The 24994-nt window shown below is 43.7% G+C and overlaps 1 protein-coding gene across 1 annotated transcript in view; it reads left to right on the top strand.

Moving 5' to 3' along the window:
• Positions 1–24994, top strand: part of LOC129499424 (T cell receptor alpha chain MC.7.G5-like) — a 494732-nt gene that overhangs the window by 335698 nt on the left and 134040 nt on the right. Inside the window, exon 3 of the mRNA XM_055309119.1 lies at positions 2939–2957. Within this exon, the coding sequence (XP_055165094.1) occupies positions 2939–2957 (19 nt within the window). The remainder of the gene's footprint in view (positions 1–2938; positions 2958–24994) is intronic.

The following is a 24994-nucleotide window of genomic DNA, read 5'->3' as shown; positions in this document are numbered from 1 at the left end:
CATTTTGGAACCAGAAACCAAAACCCTGACTGTTCTAGTTGGAGAGCCTGCCACCTTCCGCTGCAACGTAACAGGAGGGGACTTGAAGAACTATCAGGTGAGCTGGTATAGGAAGAATGAAGATAACTCCCTGACTTTAATATACAGACAGAGCAACAATACCAATGACAATTTAAGGAGTAATTTCAAAGGAAATACCGATGCTTCAAAGAGTCAATGTATACTCGACATTGAAAAAGCAACAACAGCAAACGCCGGTACCTATTACTGCGCAGCAGATATCCACAGTACTCCAGGCCTGCTTCTGGTCGCCTCAGAACCTCTGGGTCTAGCTGAGCTGGCGGAGCCAATGAGAGACCATCTGTGGTTAAAATGTGTGCCATACCCGCGCTGAGACCACCTGATCACCTCACAGCAACATCTGATAAGAGAGGTAAGAGCTAGGTTGGAGCAAGGGCCTTATCTCTGTGGTTGGAGAGGGTGCCTATTTATCAATCAAAGAGGGCAGAAGAGTTCATTAGAGTTTATGCGAAGAAACCAAGGGAGCCCTGCACCTGCCTCTCAGGGACTTTAGAGAAAAGGTTGAATAGAACAACCTTCAATGCTGACAAGGTTTTCTTATTGTGGAGGCAGGCTCAGATGAACAGAATTTCTATCGTGAGTGCTGTAGCTCATTCCAGGGTCTTTATTGTGAAAGCATTCGTGTGCATAAACTAGATAAAGCAAGGATGGTTTTCTATTACCACCCTAATCAAAATTTCCAAAGCTATTAGAGATAGCTTTAACTCTTACACTGTGAAGAAGGATGATTAGAGTCATTTTCTGAAATGCTCCCTAACTATTTCAGGTATAGGATGCTTTATATCATCCCTTAGCTACAGAGGAGTCCGGGGGAGCCATGGGGATGGGCAGAGAGGGGTAACACTGTCTCCTTCATGTCAGTTGCTGAGAAAGATCTTGGAGACTAATGCTTATGGCAATGCGGGATTTCTTTTTTTTTTTAAAGATTTTATTCATTTATTCATGAGAGACACAGAGAGAGAGAGAGAGAGAGAGAGAGAGAGAGAGGCAGAGACACAGGCAGAGGGAGAAGCAGGCTCCATGCAGGGAGTCCGACGTGGGACTCAATCCCGGGGCTTCAGGATCACGCCCTGGGCCAAAGGTGGCACCAAACCACCGAGCCACCTGGGCTGCCTGGCAATGTGGGATTTCTGAATTGGTCATGAATCAATTGAATAAAAAAAAAAAAAAAGATTCCAAGTCCCAAGTTGAAATGGGTGAGCCCAAAGTCTCTGAGCCTATAGGGAGCCAAGGCCAGGAGGATCCCACTGAGCAGGCTGACAGGGAGGAGGGCTTATAAACATTTAATAATCATCAAGGGAGTGTTTTCACCCTGTTAGCTCTAGTAACCACCTCTTTGTTTTTCTGCTCAAGTGTCCGGTCTGGAATCCTCTCTCCACATTAAGTTACAACTCAGGCATTAGGATGCAAAGTAGACATTGATTCGTGAAAACAACTGCTCTCCTGATACCTTCGATATTCAATATTCCTTCCAATGCACTATCATCTTCATCACACACTTGTTTATAGGGCAATTATTGTATTTGTGATATTGGGATAGGTCATGGGAACAGGAATGGCTATAAGTCAAGTTCTAGCCTAAGTTCTATTCTCGTCAATTTGCCTACAATTTATTTTAAAGATAACGGTAGAATTACAATTAAAGCTTACCAAAAAAAATACAAGAAAGCACATCTAACAATGAGTGCTACCGATTTTATATGCAGTGCTCTTGGAGCTCATAAAAAGATAATCACTGTGAGAAAAGTGTCTTAGAACAGCTAAGGCTTGAAACAGGTGGGACTTGGGTATGTGGGAAGGAAAATGAGGAATATTTCAAAGTGGACACTAGTTATTTGTTCTGTAACAAAATGCCGTAAAATTAAGAGGTGCAAACATTCATTATCTCCCAGTTTCTATAAGTCAAGAATGCAGGTGTGGCTTCACTGGGTCCTTTGGATCGGGGTCTCCCATCAGGTATAGTGGAGAGGTCAGCTGGGGTGGCAGTCATCTCAAGCACTGGCTAAAAAAGATCCACTTCCAAGCTCACTCAAGTGAATGTTGGTGAACCTCACATGAGCATTTCCATAGGGTTCCTCAGAACATAGCAGCTTGCTTCCCTAGAGCAAGGACTTAGAAACAAGGCATCCAAGATGGAAAGCACAGTCTTTTTGTAACCTAATATTGGAAGTGACATTTCATTGCTGCTGCCATTTTCTATTCAATAGAAGTGAGTCTATAAATACCACTCACACTCAAGGGGAGGGAGAGATTACACGAGAGTGTGAATACCAGGGAGGAGAGATCACTGGGGGCCATCTTAGAAGCTGCCTACCATAGGAGATTAACACAGTAGAGGAGGAAAGGAAAGGGCTCAAAAAATCTGGTTGAGACCAACTTGTCTCAAGTTGACCTGACCTATAAGGCTAAAGTAAAGAGATTTGATTGGATTTTATAAGTCAGTATTTCTCAAATGTCATGGTACATAGGAAGCACCTGGAGAGATTGTTTCTAATTATACTTTTGAGTCCCAGCTACAAAGATTCTTATTCAGGCTTTCTGAGGGTAAGCCTGGGAACATGCATTTATAATAAGTGCCCAGGTGATTCTTTTTTTGTTGTTGTTTTGTTTTCATTTAAATAATAAATTTATTTTTTATTGGTGTTCAATTTGCCAACATACAGAATAACACCCAGTGCTCATCCCATCAAGTGCCCACCTCAGTGCCCGTCACCCAGTCACCCCCACCCCCCGCCCTCCTCCCCTTCCACCACCCCTGGCTCGTCTCCCAGAGTTAGGAGTCTTCCGTGTTCTGTCTCCCTTTCTGATATTTCCCACCTATTTTTTCTCCTTTCCCCTTTATTCCCTTTCTGCCCAGGTGATTCTGATGCAAGTGGGTTCAAGGACATACTTTGAGAAATTCTGCTGTAAGCAGCAAAACTCTTAGTTTAATACAAGGAAGATGTAGCCAGCTTCTCCTGCCCTCGCTACAGAGAAATGGACATTAGATGTGGTCAAGGTATCTCTTGAACAATGGCTCTCAATTCCAACTGCATATTTTAAACACCTGGGGAAATTCTTTAAAAATACCAATGTCTGGAACACATCCCCAGAGATTCTGATTGAATTGGTGTGGGCATGGAGCTCTGGTTTCCCAGGTAATCGAACCTCTCTCCCCTACTCTCTCTTCTTCCCTTTTCCAGTCTAAGATCTTGCTGTTTCAAGTGTGGTCTCTAGATAGCATCAGCATCACTTGAAATTTTGTCAGAATGCAGAATCTCATGCACCACCCTTGATCTAGTGAATCAGAATCCGCATTTTAATAAGAATCCCTTGGTGAGTTATATGCATATTAAAGTTTGAGAGGCACAAGTCTAGGGAAGCCATCACTATTGAAAAATTTCATTGAAGTGGAGAAGTATAAATCTGTTTTTCCCAAATGCCACCCAAAAAAATCCATATTTGTGAAAAGCTCCTAAAGGGATGCTGCTGTGCAGCCAGGTGTGGGACTCAGGACAAGCAGTCAGTCATCCCCAAATCAGGTTACGGATGATTTGTGTTATCAATATAATAAATATTCTCATTGAGTCATTGAGGTGCTATCGTGTCCTTGTATGCTCCTTGGAAGAAGGCATTACATAAATTCCAGGTATGATCATTTTTCATTCACCCACAAGCAGATTAGGAAATGAATTAATATTTATAGAGTCAATGTACTTTTTACCACACCATGTGACCATCATATATTATCCACTGTAACCCAGAACCTTGTGCCACATACCTTCAACTCAAGATCAAGCCAGAAAAAAAGAGTATGAATCATTAGGGTCTAATAAAGTCTGATTGGGACGAAAGGGATAAGAGTGAGAGCATGTATCTCTAATTGTCCATTCCCCCTTCAGGACAGATGAGAACATGAAGTTCTGATTCACATTGGGGTGGGGAATCTCAGAACCTGAGATGGGCATGGGGTGACCATGAAAAGCACCCTGGACCCAAGGAAGAGCGACATCTTGGGAGAAAACAAACAGACTGCCCAACAATGACCTGAGAAAGTCTGAGCACAAAACAATGAAATAGGGAAACTGGACATAAATTAAAATTAGAGACCTAGAGAAATGCCCTGAGCTTACCAGCAGGCAATTGAGAAAATCTTTCATTTATTACCTGGAGCTCCAGGCTGAGGTGGAGAGAGGGCCACCAAGGGCCCTAGCATAACATAAACACGGACCAAGTGTTTCTGCAGAAATTCCAAAGCCAAATGAACAACAGAAAGTTCAGCTGATATTTTTGTGTTGTTCCTATTCTTCCCCACTGTACTTGGTAAAGCCAACTGAGAGTTGACTTAAGTCATATTATTGTTATCCCCATTATTCTGCTTTCTTATCCATCTTAAAAAAATTCAGAGCAGTGAAGAGAAATCCCGGAGAGTATCTGCCCAGGCTGTAAAAGGTCTTTGAGTTCAACTGACAGGGCATGGTAATAGGCCTGGCACTTCCACCAGGCTCCCAAGTAAAAGAGTCCTTAGGCATGTCCTGTCGCTAGATATGGAAGATATGATTCCTCAAAGGCAGCAAGAAAGTGGTAGCCGGCATCTAGAAATAGGGCCACCCACTGGCTGCACTTATGAACAGACCGTCCAGCACCATAGAACCATGGTATGGAGCGACTGGCAAGAGAAAAAAAGGGAATCAGGGGACATGTCCTCCTCGGAATCACAGGAGGCCACAGCCAGCCAAGGAAGGGAATGTGATTCCTACCATACACTGTATTTTCTGAAGAGGTCACAACCTTGAAGTTACTCTTTACAGCACCCTGAAAGTGCCCAGGGAATGTACTAGGCTTCAAGTAAGGAAATGGACTCAAGGAAATCCAAGTTGTGACCTTCATTCTGAAAGATTAAGGCTTTAAACAGAAAATTAGAGCCATTGAATTTGAAAAGCCAGGAGGGATCTTAAAGGCCAAGCAGGAATCCCCTCCATTCAATTTATTTGTTCATTAAATAATAATTGAATAAATGATCATCCAAACTCAAAGTATTTTCAGTGACAGTTCTTATTTCAAAAAATCACCTCTTACATTGAGGTCTGCTTCCCTATAACTTTTTTTTGAAGTATAATTAGCATACAATGTTATGTTAGTTTCTGGCATACAACATATTGATTTGACACTTTCATACATTACTTAGTGCTCACTAATGTAAGTGTGCTCCCCATCATAGAAGTGGGGAATGAGCTGACAATAGGAGAAATAGATAAAGGACATTAATAAACTTCCAATTATAAAATAAATAAATCACGGAGATGCTTCCTTTATAACCTTCTATGTTGGCATTTGTTGTGCATTCTGAAACAGCACAGCCTAAGCCCTACCTTAATATTTTCAAATATTGAAAGATGGGTATCATATCCAACTTTCCAAGACCTCATTTCTCTATACCCCGTACTCTCAACTATTCCTCATGACTGTCTCCTAAGTTTTAAGGTCCTCAATAGGAGACTCCAAGCGCAGTACATTTTTCTGTTCCACACAGTTCTCAATGCTGTGACTCTCGTGTGATGTGGAGTCAATAAATATGAGTGAATGCATGAATGCATATGTGTCCAATAACTGTTCAATGGTCCACTTAGATGTCTCAAAGTCCCATCCATCCTCTACCACCAACACTTTAATCCAAACTTCCATTTTCTCCTTTGAAATATTCCATTAGTCTTTTGAATGAGCTAACTGGTCTCTGGGACCTTCCAATATGTCATCCCCACAGCAGCCAGAGTGATTTTTTTCAACATACAAATATGATTATGTTACACCCCAACTTAAAAACAGTGATTTCCCATTGCTCACAGGCAGAAAGCCAAACAAAATCCCCAAAGTGGCCTCCACAACCCTGCACACTCTGACCCCTTCACACCTACTGCTGAAATACACAGGTGCCCTCCCACCCCAGGACCTTTGCATATTATATTACCCCTACCTCGTAGAATACTTCTATCTCTTTTTCACCTGTTTTACTCCTACTCACCTTTTGTTTTTTTTTTGTTGTTTAAAGATTTATTTATCTATTTATTCATTTATTTATTTATTTATTTATGGGAGACACACAGAGGCAGAGACATAGGTAGAGGGAGAAGCAGGCTCCCCACAGGGAGCCTGATGTAAGACTCGATCCCAGGGTCGATCACACCCTGAGCCAAAGGCAGATGTTCAACCGCTGAGCCATCCTGGCATCCCCCTACTCAACTTTTGAATCAAAGTATACACATCAATTCCTCAGAGATGTCTTGAGATCTCCCAGCAAGTTCAGATGTTTGTTTGGGGTTTTTAAAATATGTCTCTGAGGAGAGGGTGGAGAATAAAAAAAAAAGAAAGAAAAATTGGGACACCTGCGTGGCTCAGTCAGTTAAGCTTCTGCCTTCAGCTCAGGTCAAGTTCTCGGGGTCCTGGGACTGAGCCCCGCATCAGGCTCCCTGCTCCCTCCTCTCCCTCTGCCCCTCCCCTGATTGTGCTTGCGCTCTCTCTCTCTCTCTCTCTCTCTCAAATAAATAAAATCTTTAAAAAAGAAAGAAAAATAAAATAAAGTATACTTTCATATATCAGTTTGTAACATTATTTCATAATTTGATTAATGTCTATTTTTCTAGTTTGTAAGCTCTAAGAGATCCAGGACTATATCTGCTGTTGCTTATCATTGAACCTGACAAGATTTTATTTATCTATTTGAGAGAGAGAAAGAGTGAGAGAGAGCATGAGTGGAGGAAGAGGCAGATGGAGAGAGAGAGGCAGACTTCCACGATGAGTGGGGAGCCTGACATGGGGCTCCAACCCAGGACCCTGGGATCGTGACCTGAGCTGGAAGCAGTTGCTTTATCAGCTAAGCCACCCAGGTGCCATTCATATTTGTATGGATAAATGAATGACTCTGGGATCTTAGGATTTCCCAGAATTTGGTGTAAGGTCCCAAGCCTTTACCATATTGTCACTTTTCAGTGGTCTTGAAGACCCCAGAGTCACCCTGAACTAGAGGCAAGCATTCTCAGAGACCAAGGATTTCCACCCATTCTCTATTGGTCCGACATCCTAAGGAGCCCATTTGGGGGCACACAGGACAACTGAGAGGTCAAAGGGTCCTGCACATTTCTGAGCCAGTTACCACATAAGGATTTGGAACAGGTAAGCAAAACCCACCCAGAAAAGCTGGCCAGCTATGAAGAAATCAGAGGAGCTGTTATGATTATTATTTTCTCCTTTTGAGTCCTGGCTGGACTTCTGATGAGCCCTTTTGGTGCTTTGGATTTTGTGTGGATATTTTCAGTAGCCATATTATTAAAATATGCAAGTCTATAATTATGGGGATGCATTCCTCATCCCTCAAATATGTACTGAGCATGTACAATATTCCTGGTGCTATGCCACATGCTGAGTTACAAATACCACCAAAGCTCAATTCCTGTCCTCAAGGTGCTCTTTCCAGTGGAAGAAACAGACATGCAAATAAAGACTTATCAACAGAGGAAGGAGCAAACACCTACCAGAATGTAGAGAAGTGATGGCCTGAAGCAGGGGAAGCCTCCTCAGAGGAGGTAACAGGAAGGAGATCAACACCGAGAAAACACTTGCTTCCCTGAGGTAATGTACACTTGGAAATTTTTTAAGATGACCCAGGAAGGAAGATGAGTATTCTTGACAGTTACGCACACATACACACCATACAGCCCTTCATCAATGATGCTCTCAATATATGTAAGTAAATAAACAAACTGATGGAAAAACACTGAACCTGGACTAGGTACAGCCAGCCTTTTCATGAGGAATCTAAGGTCACAGGGGCTCCTTAATCACAGATGTAGTGAATTCCCGCCTAGGAAAACCTAGAGATTTCCAAAAATGCTATTGTACACACACAAAACAGATCAGCTAAAGGGTGGTGGTATGGGTTGAGAAGATAAGAATGAAGCAAAAGGGGAAGGGAGAGGGAAAGAGGAACATTGTTTCCTTGGAAACACTCCCTTTAACTTTTTGTTCTTTTCCAAGAACCCTCCCAAACCCGGGATTTCCCAGAACTTGTTGCTGCTCTCCTCATCCCACTGATGACAACTGTGAGGAAATCTGGAGAGTCTATTAAGAAAGCAATGTGCTCTACAGGAAGGCAAATAATACCAGCAGGACTGGCCATGAATGTCCACTTCTGTGTGTTCTTTGATTTCATTTGGTTTGAAATGCTGAGATTTCTTCTCCAATATGCAAGCCCATCACAGCCTGCACTAAATCTACAAATCTTATCTAGGTTGATTGAGTTGTTTCAATTTGTGGAGTTGTTTTTAGGCAAAACAAGAGTACAACTTTTCTCCTGTAAAATATAAAAACTTTAGCTGTAAATGGGCCTCTTTTCTGCTTCTCCAGAGTTGTTTGTCTTCTGGAAGCTCTGGAAAGAAACAGCCGTCACGTTCATAACAACCTTACCTATTTTCCTCTTTGTATTAGTCAACTCTGCTGTGGTAACAAACAGTACCAATATCTCAGTAGCTTAAACAATTTACTTTTGGCATCTGCTTTTACTACAGGTCCGTGGCTGTGAGGTGTTAGCTAAGCTCTGCAACCTGTGTCTCCCCATTCCAGAATCCAGGCTGAAAGATAATTCACTATTTGGAACATAGTGTTCTCGTGGCAAGAGGAAAAAGAGCATGAGAGCTGCTGGCAGAAACTCAGATGCTCCTTCAAGCTTCTGCTCAGTCATGGCACACATCATGTCCACTCACATTCATTACCCAAAACCCTCCCATGGCCAAGCTCAATATCAAGTGGGATTCATGCCCTTCCTACAGAAGCAACTGCAAGACACGTCACACCAGACAGGAAGTGATAATCCTCTCACATAGTAGGGGGAATAGATTGCTTCAGAACAATAACAACCTACCATTCCTTTTGACTCCACCCAAATAATTTGCATCTAATATAGGGAGCTTCTCTGCCTGTCAACTAAAAATATATATATATATGAATTTTTTTCCTCTTAGAATTGTTATAAAGCCCTGGGGCAATATTTGCCAAATTTTTCTCCAGAATATTACTGTCCCTTGAGATGTTAACAGCTGTTAAGCAATTAAAAAGAGTTCCATGGTCAGATAAATTGGGAAAATGCTCCATGTCAATAGCCCTTTCTTACTTTTCACAATTCTTTATTATCAGATTAAATGTTCTGACAACACTTGCTATAAAGATACCTATTTAACCCAAGACTAGGATCACAGAATTGTTTCCGTAAAAGCATAATCATTAATATCTTATGAGATCCTAGTCACTAACACTGCCCTCAAGGATTATGGGAGAACCACCCAGATGGATTCTTGTTTCTTCATTTATGCATCCAAATTGAAGGACATCTAAATGATGTTGAGAGGTGGCATGCATGAGGCCAAGACATCTGTGCAGGCCTCCAAAAGAAGGCTTGCAGGTTTTTTTGCTAAGATCAAACTCTGTTAGAAATCTGAAAATGCTAATTCGGATACTACTCTTTGCCTACTGAATTAAGTATAAACACTGCAGCCTGGCTTGGATGTCTTCCTTCCTTTATGCCACAAATATACTTTGAGTTTTATCCTGTGCCAAGTATCATGCCAGACACTGAGTACCCAGTGTGAACAAAATAAATCTGGACCCTACTGTCATGGATGAATCAGGGTAAGAAGAGACAAACATAGAACACACACAGGAATAGCTAGCCAGTGATCATACAACCTCTCACAGGGTATGACACAGGTGGCCACTCATTCCTTCTTCCAATGCTTTCTGCACTTAGCTTCTGAGATGCCACACTTTCCTGATTTTCCTCTGCATCACTGACTTCTTCCCAGTCTCCTTTGCTGGCTTTTTCTTCCTCTGGCTAGCTTCTAAACATAGAGCACCCAGGGTCTCTTGCCTTCTGAATCTCTCCCCCAACCCACCACCCACCAAGGTGATATTCTCTCATTCACACTAACAGCATTAAATTCCACGTATGCACTCCCAAATTTATATCTCCGATGCAGAACTCCCCTCGGAAGTTATAACCTCCCCCAGTTGAACTCCCTTAGCACTTACCTCTCTTGAGTCATTTCATGTGCTCTCTCTTCTTCCAAGATTGTTTGGATACTTTATGCTCCTCCTAATTTATAAACTACTCAGGGACAGGGATCTTTGGTCTGTTTCATGTTCAGTTCCCACAATGTATCAGGTAGTAAGTGTTTAATATCTGATTATTGAATTTAATGTTTGAACTGAATTTCTGCTTTAGGGATCACTGAAACACAGATGTAATGAAAGGGAATATTTTATTTCAAGCAATAATGCCTCACCCTTCTCTATTTCCAAATGAACAACTTCAGATGAGAGAACACAGCTACATACATTGGCATGAGGTGAATACTTAAATTCAAAAATGTTAAATCGAGCCAGTATCATCCCTTGTGGTCGGCAGAAACTGCCTTGAAGGTTTTATAAATTGCTTGCATTCCTGCACCCCATCTGGCAATGCTCCTATCTTATAGTCACGGATGACTAACTCTTCACAATACAACCTTGAATCTACTCCCACCCCCTTGAATCTACTCCCTACTCTAAAATGAAAAGTAGGAGAGAACAGCAAGGGCTTGCCCCAAACTCTCCCACTCAAACAGAGCAGACAGAGATCCAGCCCTATAATCCTGACTCCTCAATTTAGCAGTCAGGCCCAAAGAGGGGGTCAAAGAGGCAGACTCCCCAGGGCGCCTGGTGGCTCAGTCAGTTAAGGGTCTGGCTCAGTTTCCACTCAGGTCTCTATCTCAGGGTCGTTACATCGAGCCCCACATCAGGGTCCTCTCCTTGTGGAGCCTGCTTAAGATTCTCTCTCCCTCTCCCTGCCCCTTCCCTTTCAAAGAAAAAATAAAAGAGGAAGACTCCCTGCATTGCAGAAAGGTGTCTCACCAGCAGCTCTAGTGATAGCATGTAGTATCTGCACCTCTGATGCTTCATCAGAATTTTGATCCTGTTTTTTTCCAAGCCTCTCCCAAGGCCTCTTCCACTAGTTGAAAGCAGCTCGGTTTTACACGCTTTCAAACAGAGGACCAATGGAAACTGAGCACTGTGTGGAGAAAAGCTAAGAATCCTTTTGCACTCAGATGATTTGCACAAGCGAGTCAGGGGTCCCCGATGGCCACACAGGAAAGCCCTAATTATAATGTAGACATGGCTCCCATGGCACAGCTCCTTCATGTGGGTGCAGAGAGGCTGCTATTTCTCATCTTGGCTGCCCTAAAGAAAAGTTTGTCTGTGGCTTTCACATGCTTGAAACTTAGGAGTTAGTCTATCAAAATAAGAGGAAAATTGTCTGGATTACATCTTTTCCACAAAAATTAACATTTTTCAACAACCATAGCATTTTTTTCAATTATTATTATTATTATTATTATTATTATTATTTTGCCATAGCATTTTAAACCGTCTTCTTTTTCTGGGAGTATCCCTTCCCCATCACACTTCCCTGGATAAACAACACATATTTACTAACAAAGGGTGGAGTGGCTTTAGGATTTCTGAGGGGAGTTGGAGGAGCTCTTCAGCTGGGTCCCCAACCGCAGTGGGAGTTCAGGCAAGCACAGCAGATTGTGAGTAGAGGCAGCAGTTCCCTCTCTAGCATGCTGCAGCAGTGACCCTCAACTCAGCCTCTGGGTCACCAATCTGGAACCTGAGCTGGTACTTTTTTAAATAAAGTATTCTGACAGCGAGAGATCATTATCAGTTAAGTCTGGCAAAAATCTTCTTTCCCTGGGCTCTTCGAGTCTGTCTTCTTGGCGTGTGCCATTCCCTATGCATCTTTTGTTATCCTACATCCCTGATTTCTCCCCATTGTCTGGATGCTGCTGTCAGTTTAGACTGACACTGTGCACTTTGTCAGCTACCATGATTCCACTCCTAATGGTACAGCCATTTGATAGATGCAGGTCGTTCAACACGCAGAGCAGCCCCGCTGTGTCCTCCTTCGGTAACTTCCCGAGTTCACACGGTTGCTGTTCAGTCATGCCCATGTGCAAACTCTCAGACTGCTTGGCAATTAAAGCCCTGTCAACTGGATAGCTTGTTTTTCTACTCAATAATCTTTTCTTTCACTCATACCAAGCATTCATCACGCAGCTCGGTGTTCACTGCGCTTTATCTTGTCACCACCATGTGTGTAATAGGACCTGCATTCTGAATTGGCTCTAACCCAACAGTGCCACAGTGATCATGAAACAACCACTCTTTTTTTTATTTTATTTAAATTCAATTAATTAACATATAATGTATTAGTGGTTTCAGTGGTAGAGGTCAATGATTCATCAGTCTTATATAATACCCAGTGCTCAATATCACTCGGTTACCCCATCCTCCCCACCTCCCTCTCCTCCAGCAACCCTCAGTTTATTTTCTATGATTAAGAGCCTCTTATGGTTTGTCTCCCTCTTTGATTTTTTTCTTGTTTTATTTTTTCCTCTCTTCCCCTATGATCCTCTGTTTTGTTTCTTAAATTCCACATAGGAGTGAGATCATATAATAATTGTCTTTCTCTGACTGACTTATTTCACTTAGCATAATATCCTCTAGCTCCAACCACATCATCGGAAATGGCAAGATTTCAATTTATGATGGCTGAGTGATATTCCATTGCATATATACATACACCACATCTTCTTTATCCATTCATCTGCCAACGGACATCTGGGCTCTTTCCTTAAAAACAACCATTATTAACTGTGATAAAACAGGTGAGTATGATCAACAATACTGTATTTATCTCCATCTTTGCCCCTCTATCCATCTCTACTTTCCACCAAAGACTCACCACAAACCCTGTATAACCAACCAGAAAGTCAGAGATGCTCAGGGCGTGGCAATGGGACAGCGGCCAGTGCAGAATGGGTAAGGATCTTGGGACGTGATGAGGGCACTGGGTTATGGTAACCCAAGCTGCTGTACCAATATCCACCCACTCAAATACTAACTTTCCCGCTTAATAGGTTTGGGAAATCTCTTTGACCCCCAAAGCCACCTCATGGCCACTTCTTGTCTACATAGTTGCCTTCCCCAGAGCACCCAAGAATGGGGCCATGTTTCTCTTCCATTGTCCTCTCAGTTAGCTCTATACCTTTAGAGCTGATGCCATGTTTAATCCATTCTTTCAGGCTCATTTCTTTTTTTTCTTTTTGTCACAACCTGTGATAAAACTAAGCAAAGTAGTAAGTGTGTTATCTCAAAGCCCAAGAACTGGAGGTGCCTATGGAACTGTCTGGGCTGGAAGTCCAATCAGAAGAAGCACACAGGGTGCCAGTTGATACTGAGGGCTGTAGAAGCCAGTGGCACAGAGGGCCAAACTATACAGGCAGATGGGCGCACCACACCTCTCTCCCAAGGAAAAGAAATTGAGGTCTTTCCATCTTTGGATTTGGAAGGGTATTTGCCCTTCTCTGGCAGCATAGATTCAATCTAGAGGATGGGGTCATCTCTCTCCCACTGGAGGTAGGATAGGGAGGGTCTCACTTACTTCCTCTCCCTTTCCTTGAAGGGTAAGGATCTTTATTTACTTTCCTGAGGGAGATGAAGCAGGGAATTTCCCTAAGGTTCTGGGAGAGCCCAGTTATGTCACCACCCTCTGCTCTAGGGGGTCGGCAGACATACAATCTATAAGATAGTTACATTCCACAGCTGTATAGTTCCAGAACTACAGAATCTGAGCCCCTTATAAGCACTGAAGTATCTGCATTTGATTTTTTATAAGCTTCTATCACCAAAGGAAGAAAAAAAAAACATTTATCTTCTCCTTATCTCTGACCTATCCTCCAGCCCTACTCCCAACGAAGAATGTTGAGCAAGATATTTTTCTCCATTTCAGAGGAGAAAAGTGGGGAATGCTTTTTCTTATGTGCAGAGAAATACTAAAAAGAAGGAGGGGCTTCAATTCAGCCCCTTTCAAACTAATAATCTATCTGTACCCAACCCGTTTTTCCAGCTTTTTCCTCTCTTTGAGATATTGTTGAATGGAAGGACAAAATTACCATTGTTCTTTTTTTTAATAAAGAGACTTCTACCAACAAAAGTATAAGATTAGTCTCCTATTAGCATGAAAGCCCTATTCTGGCCTCTCCATGTTCTACCTGAGGACCACCAGCCCAGCCCCCCACCCAGTTCTTCCAGCAAGCAGGGGAATTCAGAGAGGATTTCCAGAAGCATCAATAACTTTACATTCTACACACAGTGCTCTTTGTGTGGTAAATCTTCACTGTGAAATCAGCAATTCCAGGAAAGCAGAAGATAATTCACACCCTCCAAAACAGGTGACCACTTCAGAGCATTGGACGTATTTTCATCCTTAAAGGCAGGTCTCTTTTGGTGACCTATGGTCTTCTGTGAGCCGAGGAATTTCAGAACAAAAATGAGGAAGGAAGGGAGGGCGGGAAGAAAAAGAGAACACAAATTTGGACTACAGCAAGAACCCTTTATTCTCTAGGTCTGGTGTGCTCCAGACTGCATTCCATCTCTCTTTCTCACATAATATATACAGTGATGTGTTGTCCAATGTAAGGAATCACAGCAAGTGGGCTCCCCTGGCTGAATTCTGCCTCTCAGACGAGAGTTTGGATGGAGTAGAATTTGGATCTTGAAGATCAAGGCAGGCTTAAGAGAAGGAAAAGAATCATAGACCTAACCCATTTCAATCAACATGGGACCTGGAAGGACAAAGAACATAGTCCCTAGTCACTAAGCACCCAGTAAATGCCCAGCATTGCTGTAGGCACTCAGGGGAACAGGATGATGGCTGATGCTGACCTCTTCATGGCCTCTAATTCCTAAGGGGTCAATGGCAAGAAATTTCCAGGGAAAAGACCTACTGAGGGTCTCTGCTGGTCCTGGAGAAAGGACAAGGAGAAGACTGGTAGACCCTCTTGGTCACAGGTTTTTGCCTTGTCCCCTGAAGACAACACTGTAATACACCTTGACTGCACTACAAGGTTTATTCTTTGACTAAATGATTCTCTTACACAATCGCTTTCAACTGTGGATGCACATCAGAACTGCTGAGGGAGCTTTCCAAAATCCTGATGTCCAGATCCACCCCAGATCAATTAAATCAAACTCTCTGGGGGTGGCACCTAGGCTTCAGTACCTGCCCTCAGTGATCCCAATGTGCAGCCAAGATTGAGAACCACTGCATGGAAATAATTGTTCTACTCTAGCTTTTCTCTGTCTCTATCTTCCTCTTACCCAAGCTGTTATATCCTCCTTTATTTTTAGTTTGTTCTACTTTGTCCTTTCAGTAGATAATTCTATAATACTCCATTAAATTGTTTTTCATGCTTTAACTCTGATTTCTTTCATTTAATTTCCCTTGCCCACTCCACTTGCTTCATCTTCCCATTATGTCTGTTTTGTGTTATCTTTAGTCCAGCATCAACATTTACAGGGCACTTGATATGGGCAGAGTACAGCAGTAGACACTTAACTGCTACTAAAAATTAAACCCAACATAATACTCTTTTCTATTAAATTCTGTGCTACAAGTTATAAGCTCTCATCCTATGGAAGATGGGCACAGTGGCAAAGTCTATGTCTATGTCCCTTCCTAGGAAGCAGCACCCTTGGTATATAAATAAAAGATCCAAAATAAATATATTTCCACAAAAAATAAAAGGAATATCCACAAATAGGGCAGAAAGAAGCATTCAGAACTGTCCAAAGCTAAATATTTCCACTGCCAAAAGCTTGGCCTTTAGCACTCTAGCAGGGAGATGCTATCATTTGCAACAGAAAGAGAAAATCCCTAGATGGTCTGTACACCTATAAGGCTGTTCTCTGGGGGCAGAATGTCTGTTGATTCAGGTTCATTTCTTCCTTGTCCCCAGGCAAGTTCAAGAGCACACAGAAGTGTTGCTGAGCCACTCCAGGCCGAGATGATGAAGAAAAGGCCATGAGATGGTTCTGGAAGCTGAGGACTTTAGTCCTCAGGGGAAACCACACAGTGGATCTGCCTGCTTCTCCTGCTGCCCAGCTGCAAGAGTGGCCTTGGAGACTTGGAATAGTAGGCTTGCAGCTTCCTGAACCAGGTGAGCTCCAGAGAGCCTTAATAAACATCATCACTCCCACAAAACCCAGTCCAGCCCTAAACACACCATAGAGGCCGATGGATGTTTGCCCAATAATTGGGTGAATAAATAAATGGCTCCCTGATTAAGTTACTCCTGGTAGATTTTGTGGAAAGATTGAAATGGGAAGGTGGCTCTGTAATCCAACACTGGTACCTTGGTCTCTTGATATGCCGATATGGTTCCTCAATTACTCCTATCTTCCTTTTCCTTGATTATGTGTTTTAGAAATCAAGCCAGATGCCTTGTTGAAGTAACAAGAGATGTTTGTTCTTTTAGAGGAAGCAAAATTTTGCAGTATGAAATCACAGGGGGTAAAAATGAATAATTATACTGTCTACTGGTATAAGAGGAACCAAGATGGCATCCTGAACTTTGTATACCAACAAGAATTCTGTGATCCTGATCTCCAGAGCAACTTTCTTATAGATGTCAGTTCTCCCTGGAGATTCTTGAAGCCCCAGTAAGAGAGGAGGGGACTGATTATTTTGCTACCCTACGCATAGTACTGCACCTCTGCCTCCTGATGGGTGACAAGCCAAAGCTTGCCCCTCTGATCTTCCACACTGGCCAGCTGGCCCCCAGTGTAGGTCTATCTGTAGATCAATCACAAGGTGTATTCATGTCCATTATTTCAGGGCCACGTGAGGCAGTATTATCCCCATTTTATTATCCAGAAAACCAAGGACTGGAGAGGTCAAATGACTTGCAAGTCAGTTGTGGAGTTAGATGCAAACTCAGATCTTCCAAGCCTAAATCCAGTAGTCTCTCCAAGACAGTATAGCTACCTCTTGAGAACCCGAGCAAGCAGTGAAAAGAGGACCCCCAAGTTCCAGGACCCTGTCCAACCCGGTCTTGTAGATCATATTCTGTCTGCATCTTGTCTGAGCAGAGATAGGGTTGCCCAGCTGCCTGTTTTCCATAGTCTGTGCAAATTCAAAGAAACAGATTATAAGTTCAAGGAACCCACTTAAAGAACAGGAAAAGTAGCTCTCTGCTTTAGCTTATATAAGAGGATGTGAAGGCTGACACTTGGATTCAAAGGGTCGCAAAGGTCCCTACCACCCTCAAATCTTTCATTCTGCCTTCTGTTCTCAATGAGACCAATGGACACATCTTCCTCCATTGCTGTGTGATACATCAGCTGATTTGCCTGGGACTCCTAAGCAGCATCCTGACCCTGAAAATGAAATATCAATGACATGAGCCTTATAGCCATCTCTTGCCATCTTATATTACCAAAGAAGCAGGAAGCGCTGTGACAGTCTATATGTTGGGTCAGCAGTGCCTTTCTCAACCATCCCCACCCCATTCTGGTAAGGCTGAAGGGAACAGAAGTTCCTATAATGATATGGCCTGTCTTTAGAGCCATAACCCAGAGATCTGGGGTTCTTCCTGTGGCTACCGTCTTGGAAATGGGCTCCTCACTGATCTTCCTTCACTCTCCTCATATGTTGTAGACCACAACTCACTTTCAGGTCGGACATCCTGTGGGCAGAAGAAATCATTTCACTTCAACCAGAATTTTTGAGAACCTGTATGGGTTCAATAGGTGCTTTGGGGAGATTATGCAGGAGATAAAGCAGACCAAGTAACAAGTGTGAGACTGTACTCATACATTATAAAGCATAATATACAATGACAACTTCCAAATTTCTACAAATGAGGGGCTGAGGGGTGCCTGTCTGGTTGGAAGATGCCCCAGGAACTTGCCTTGAGGCTGTATTTTTATAGCACCTGATCAGGAAAGATATTAAAGAACAAAAGATGGTTGGAGATTATGGGAGAGGACAGATAAGGCCCCCAAAGCACTCTACCTCTCCTACTAACTGCTCAAGTCTCAGGTATCCTTGTTTTTTCTTCTTCCTTTCTTCCTACCTTCCTTCCTTCTTTTTTTTTTTTTTTTTTTTTTACCATAAGTGTATTCGAGTGATGGAACAGACAACCCCCAGGGCCTATGAAGCTGTGGTCTAATTGGTGGCCTTGACACAGAAAGAATGATTGAGCACAGGAACACAGGCAGCACAGAGCCCGAGAAAGGCAAAGTCCACAGGCTGAGCCCTGGCACACTCACTCCCCCGCAGGTGGGCACTCCACAATCCACCGTATTCATGAAGTTCCAGCTTGCTCCTGCCTAGGGCCCAGGCCCGGCTGTCGGCAGCAGATGCCGGTTTTCCCAGCCTGAGTATGATGCACTTTCTAGCCACACCTGGTGCCAAGCTGCTGCTAGATCATCCCTTCATCGCTGCCCCTACTGTCTTCTGCCTCTGGCTTTGATTTATTATTCATACTGGCTCTCTCCTCATCAGACCCAAAGGAAGGTTATTTTTGTCCATTAATAGTAAACTCTTAAAATTACTCCTAAGCTGGGGCAGAAATAAATCACAGTTAGAAACATAAGCACATTCTTGAGATTTTTCAGAATGACTTCCTGCATGATTTGGGATAGTTTTACAAGAATTATCTAGAAAGACAGGCTTATTTGAGCCCTACTAACTGTTCTTTTGATACTAATGCAGTTATAAGCCCACAGCACTTCCTCCTGCCTCAGGGCTTTTTTTTTTTTTAACATATCCTTATTTCTTATTTCAGATGTTTTTTCCCCTTCAAATGTCCCTATCTCTGGTGTTTCAGGAAGAAGGTCCTAGCAAGAGACAGAGGGTACTCTCAAATGGCATGATTAGAAAAAAAAATCTGGGGATGCCTGAGTGGCTCAGAGGTTGAGCATCTGCCATCGGCTCAGGGTGTGATCCCGTAGTTTCCTCCTGGAGTCCTGCATAGGGCTCCCTGCGGGGAGCCTACTTCTCCCTCTGCCTGTGTCTCTGCCTCTCTCCCTCTCTCTGTGTCTCATGGATAAATAAATAAAATTTTAAAAAAGAAAAAAAATGTGATAAAAGGGACATTTACAAAATGTGGGCAGGTGTTACAGATTGAATCATATCCCTCAAAAAAAGATACGTTGAAGTCCTAACCTCCAGTACCCCAAAAGTGATCTTATTTGGAAATAGGATCATTGCAATGGATATAATTAGTTAAGATTAGTGTAATTAGTTAAGATAAGGTCATATTGGAGTAAGGTGGGTCTCTAATCTAATATGACTGATGTCTTTGTAAGAAGACAGTCAGAGACACAGAGAAAACACCATGCAACCACAAAGGCAGAACCTGGAGTCATGCAGCTATAAGCCAAGCCAAGGGAATACCAGAGATGGCCAGCAAACCACCAGAGCTAGGGAGAGTCGAGGAAGGATGGCCCTACAGTTCTCGTAGGGGGCATGGCCCTACTGACAGCTTGATTTCAGGACTGGAGCCTCCGGAATTGTGAGACAATATATTTCTCTTGTTTTAAGCCCCTTCGTTTATGGTGCTTTGTTAAGGCGGTCATAGGAAACTAACTGCATTATGGGAAACCAAGAAAAAGCTGATAAACCACCCTTGGGTGTGGCAGTACTGTACTGCCACTGCCATTCTAGGTTCAAAGCATGGAGTGGAGGAGCCTGCAGCTGTAGGAAAACAGCTGTGAGGAGCTGTAGCCTCCTGCAGAGGGAGGCAGCTGCTGCCAACCCACAGCCTGGCTGGCAGGGATCTGGGGTAATACCATTCCACCTCCTTCTCTTCCTTCTCTCCAATCTCCTGATGGTGCCTCCCATAAGCCAGACTAAGTGGGATGCAAAGAGCAAAGGAACTGTTAAGGTCGGCCTCCTCGAGTATGAAGCAGAATAGATCCAGAGGGACAGACACTATCTAGCAAACCTAGGTAACTTCTGCTTTTGAATCTCAGCTGCAAAGCCACTTCCTTGGGGAGGCCATCCCTGATCTCCTGACTGGGTCCTGCCCCCTGTAACATGATCCCATAACCCCTCTGCTTCTATGGAGTGTTTATCACAGCTGCAGTGAAGGAATTTATTATGCAAATCACTAAGTGATGACCAGCTCCCACACTAGCAGCAAACTCCAAGAGAGAAGAACCACACCTCATTCATCAGTGAATCCTGAGAGCCTGGTGCATAGTAAAAATGACCAATTTCTAACATGTGCCAAGAATGAGGCAACCTGATATGAAAAGATCAAGTATGAAACCCAGAGACTTCCTTGGCAACTTTCAAGAAACTAAAGAGAATGGGCACTACGGCTAGGTACTGATGGTGTGATTTGTAATTGCAAATGATATGACCAGCTTGAGCACTCAGTAATGGTCCTCTAGAAATGCTGGGTGAGATGGGCAGTTGGGTAATGAGATGAGGCCAGAGTAGGGAGAGCAACTACCATGAGGTCAAGCCAACCGGAGCTTGCTTTTATCGAAATCTCCTCAGGCCACACTGGTCCCAGTCACACTGGAGAAAATAGAAAGCTTAGGTGGCTCTCTCTGTTAGCATGAGAATTCATGTCCCACACCCCACATCAGACACTGAATGCCACCTTTGCTCTTTACCTCTTCGCATACCAACTGTCCCTCTTCCCGCCTTCTACTGCAACCTCTAGTTTCCATTATTAATTTATCTGTTTTATTTCAAAATGTAATAGATTACTGGTCTTTGAAATTCAAAAGTGTAGGTCTCAAGAATTCAAACACTCTTCTCCTTTGAAGTACATATAAATTTAGTCATAAACTGGGATGTAGTGGTAGTTTTTTAAGTTTTTTTACAATATTTTGCTTCATGTAATTCAACTTAGGTGACCTAAGAACCTTTCAGAAAAGAAGATAGATGAGCTCAATAAAGATCAAGGAAACTGGCTCAAATTCGAAGACCACGCTTCATCGGATTGCTCTTTTGCACTCGGGTGAATCACCCTTATCCAACTTTGCGTGGAGGGAGTTTGCAGTAAACACAGTGGTCATCACAACACCCGTGGTCTTTGCGCACATCCTGTACTGACTGATATACTGTTTTTTTTTATTACAGTTGTAAATGTCAACAATTCTTCCTGGTATTAACTGTTAACATCACCATAGAACAGACAACATGTACATCTAACATGAAAATGGAGAGACAATATCAAACTTAACTTCTAGGGTGGGAAGCAGAAACTTTCTTATCAATCAACTAAGCTGCCTCACTTCCTCTCACTTAGCTGGACCACATCATGGATCTTGAAAGTGGTCTTATCACCCCATTAATAGGCAACAGGTTCTGCAGCCTCCCATGATTGACAAAGTCCCTCCTGGGGAACAGAGCAGCTGCCCACAGGGACTGCTTTCTTCAGGCACAAATGCATCCCAGAGTATTGATTTGGAGGAAGGACCACACACAGGGTGAGCTGTGAGGCAGAGCTGTCCATGAGGGGATGTCCCACAGAGGGCACCCTCCCTTATCTATCTCAGCCTCTTCTGGACAGGTGAGGCAGATCCCAGAACCTCAACCAAGCAAGACTCAGCAACAATGAAGCATGGAGGCTGCCAGGCCCTCACACTCATAGTCAGTGCCCCTTCCACGGACCTCTCATCCCCCATCCCCACAGAGCCCCTCTCATGTCTTTTCTCTCAAGGGTTATGTCAGCTTTTACATTGGTGCAGGACCTCATAGTGACCATGTGTGTCTGGGGGGCAAGGGAACTGCCAGCCTCCAGTGCTCCACGGAAGGAGAAACAATCACTGACTACCTATCAACTGGGACAGGAAGACCCAGAGTGAAGATCAAGCATCTTTGGCTGAACTGTCAGCAAGGCTCTGGGTATGGACTCTGCCCTTGGATGAAATGACTTTCAGATACTGAGAAGAACCATCTATGGCCCTGGGTTTCAGGACAGGTTCCAAAATCAAATTGATTATTCAAATGACCAGGCTCTACTTGAGAGACTTGAGGCCTCAGAAGGAAATGAAGGAAATTACTACCCTGCCAGTGGCTCCACCTTGCTGGATATCTACTTCTGCGCAACTCCAAACTGTGGACATCTATGTAGAAAGGCAATTCTAACAGACTCTGATTGTCTCTTGAAAAAAATAATTTAAGAAATGGGGGCCTAGGGGGAGGAGGGGCAAGATGGCGGAAGAGTAGGGTCCCCAAGTCACCTGTCCCCACCAAATTACCTAGATAACCTTCAAATCATCCTGAAAATCTACGAATTCGGCCTGAGATTTAAAGAGAGACCAGCTGGAATGCTACAGGAGAAGAGTTCGCGCTTCTATCAAGGTAGGAAGACGGGGAAAAAGAAATAAAGAAACAAAAGGCCTCCGAGGGGGAGGGGCCCGCGAGGAGCCGGGCTGAGGCTGGGGCGAGTGTCCCCAGGACAGGAGAGCCCCGTCCCGGAGGAGCAGGAGCTGCACCAACCTTCCGGCGGGCGGAAAGGGGCCCGCAGGGAGTTGGAGCAGGACCCAGGAGGGCGGGGATGCCCTCGGGCTCCCGGGACACTAACAGACACCTGCGCCCCGGGGGAGTGCGCCGAGCTCCCTAAGGGCTGCAGCGCGCACGGCGGGGCCGGAGCAGCTCGGAGGGGCTCGGGCGGCGGCTCCGCGGAGGGGGCTGCGGGGCGGGAGCGCGAATCCACCAGCGCAGGCCCCGGAGCACAGGGCGCCGGGACACAGCCCAGGATCCGGCCTCCCCCGGGACAGGCAGAGGCCGGGAGGGCCCAGGACAGCGAGGACGCTCCTGCCCCGAGCTGAGCAGATCAGCGGCCCCGCCCCGGAGCCTCCAGGCCCTGCAGACGGAGAGCTCTGGAGTTACTGCGGGAGCTGACTCCAGGGCTCCAGAGCTGGCCCCGCCACTGGGGTTGTTCCTCCTGGGGCCTCACGGGGTAAACAACCCCCGCTGAGCCCTGCACCAGGCAGGGGCAGAGCAGCTCCCCCAAGTGCTAACACCTGAAAATCGGCACAGCAGGCCCCTCCCCCAGAAGACCAGCTGGACGGACCAGTTCCAGGGGAAGTCAAGGGACTTAAAGTCTACAGAATCAGAAGATACTCCCCCGTGGGTTTTTTTTGTTTTGTTTTGTTTTGTTTTTTGTGTTTTTTTGTTTTGTATTGTTTTTTTGCTTTTTGATTTGTTTGCTTCCCCCACCCCTTTTTTTCCTTTCTTTTTCTTTCTCTTTATCTTCTCTTTTTTTTTCTTTTTTCTTCCTTTTTTCTTTTTTTCTTTTCTTTCCTTCTTTCTCTCCTCTCTTTTTTCCTTTTCCCAATACAACTTGTTTTTGGCCACTCTGCACTGAGCAAAATGACTAGAAGGAAAACCTCACCTCAAAAGAAAAAATCAGAAACAGGCCCCTCTCCCACAGAGTTACAAAATCTGGATTAAAATTCAATGTCAGAAAGCCAATTCAGAAGCACTATTATACAGCTACTGGTGGCTCTAGAAAAAAGCATAAAAGACTCAAGAGACTTCATGACTGCAGAATTTAGATCCAATCAGGCAGAAATTAAAAATCAACTGAATGAGATGCAATCCAAACTAGAAGTCCTAACGACGAGGGTTAACGAGGTGGAAGAACGAGTGAGTGACATAGAAGACAAGTTGATAGCAAAGAGGGAAACTGAGGAAAAAAGAGACAATTAAAAGACCATGAAGATAGATTAAGGGGAAATAAACGACAGCCTGAGGAAGAAGAACCTACGTTTAATTGGGGTTCCCGAGGGCGCCGAAAGGGCCAGAGGGCCAGAATATGTATTTGAACAAATCCTAGCTGAAAACTTTCCTAATCTGGGAAGGGAAACAGGCATTCAGATCCAGGAAATAGAGAGATTCCCCCCCTAAAATCAATAAAAACCATTCAACACCTCGACATCTAATAGTTAAGCTTGCAAATTCCAAAGATAAAGAGAAGATCCTTAAAGCAGCAAGAGACAAGAAGTCCCTGACTTTCATGGGGAGGAATATTAGGGTAACAGCAGACCTCTCCACAGAGACGTGGCAGGCCAGAAAGGGCTGGCAGGATATATTCAGGGTCCTAAATGAGAAGAACATGCAACCAAGAATACTTTATCCAGCAAGGCTCTCATTCAAAATGGAAGGAGAGATAAAGAGCTTCCAAGACAGGCAGGAACTGAAAGAATATGTGACCTCCAAACCAGCTCTGCAAGAAATTTTAAGGGGGACTCTTAAAATTCCCCATTAAGAAGAAGTTCAGTGGAACAATCCACAAAAACAAGGACTGAATAGATATCATGATGACACTAAACTCATATCTTTCGATAGTAACTCTGAATGTGAACGGGCTTAATGACCCCATCAAAAGGCGCAGGGTTTCAAACTGGATAAAAAAGCAGGACCCATCTATTTACTGTCTATAAGAGACTCATTTTAGACAGAAAGACACCTACAACCTGAAAATAAAACTTTGGAGAACCATTTACCATTCAAATGGTCCTCAAAAGAAATCAGGGGTAGCCATCCTTATATCAGATAAACTAAAATTTACCCCGAAGACTGTAGTGAGAGATGAAGAGGGACACTATATCATACTTAAAGGATCTATCCAACAAGAGGACTTAACAATCCTCAATATATATGCCCCGAATGTGGGAGCTGCCAAATATTTAAATCAATTAATAACCAAAGTGAAGAAATACTTAGATAATAATACACTTATACTTGGTGACTTCAATCCAGCTCTTTCTATACTCAATAGGTCTTCTAAGCACAACATCTCCAAAGAAACTAGTGCTTTAAATGATACACAGATAGATTTCACAGATATCTACAGAACTTTTCATCCAAACTCAACTGAATACACATTCTTCTCAAGTGCACATGGAACTTTCTCCAGAATAGACCACATACTGGGTCACAAATCGTGTCTGAACCAATACCAAAAGATTGGGATCGTCCCCTGCATATTCTCAGACCATAACGCCTTGAAATTAGAACTCAATCACAAGA

The sequence above is a fragment of the Nyctereutes procyonoides genome, unplaced genomic scaffold, assembly GCF_905146905.1.
Source record: "Nyctereutes procyonoides isolate TBG_1078 unplaced genomic scaffold, NYPRO_anot_genome, whole genome shotgun sequence".
Taxonomy (NCBI): Eukaryota; Metazoa; Chordata; class Mammalia; order Carnivora; family Canidae; genus Nyctereutes; species Nyctereutes procyonoides.
This window is presented reverse-complemented; position numbering and strand designations above follow the sequence as displayed.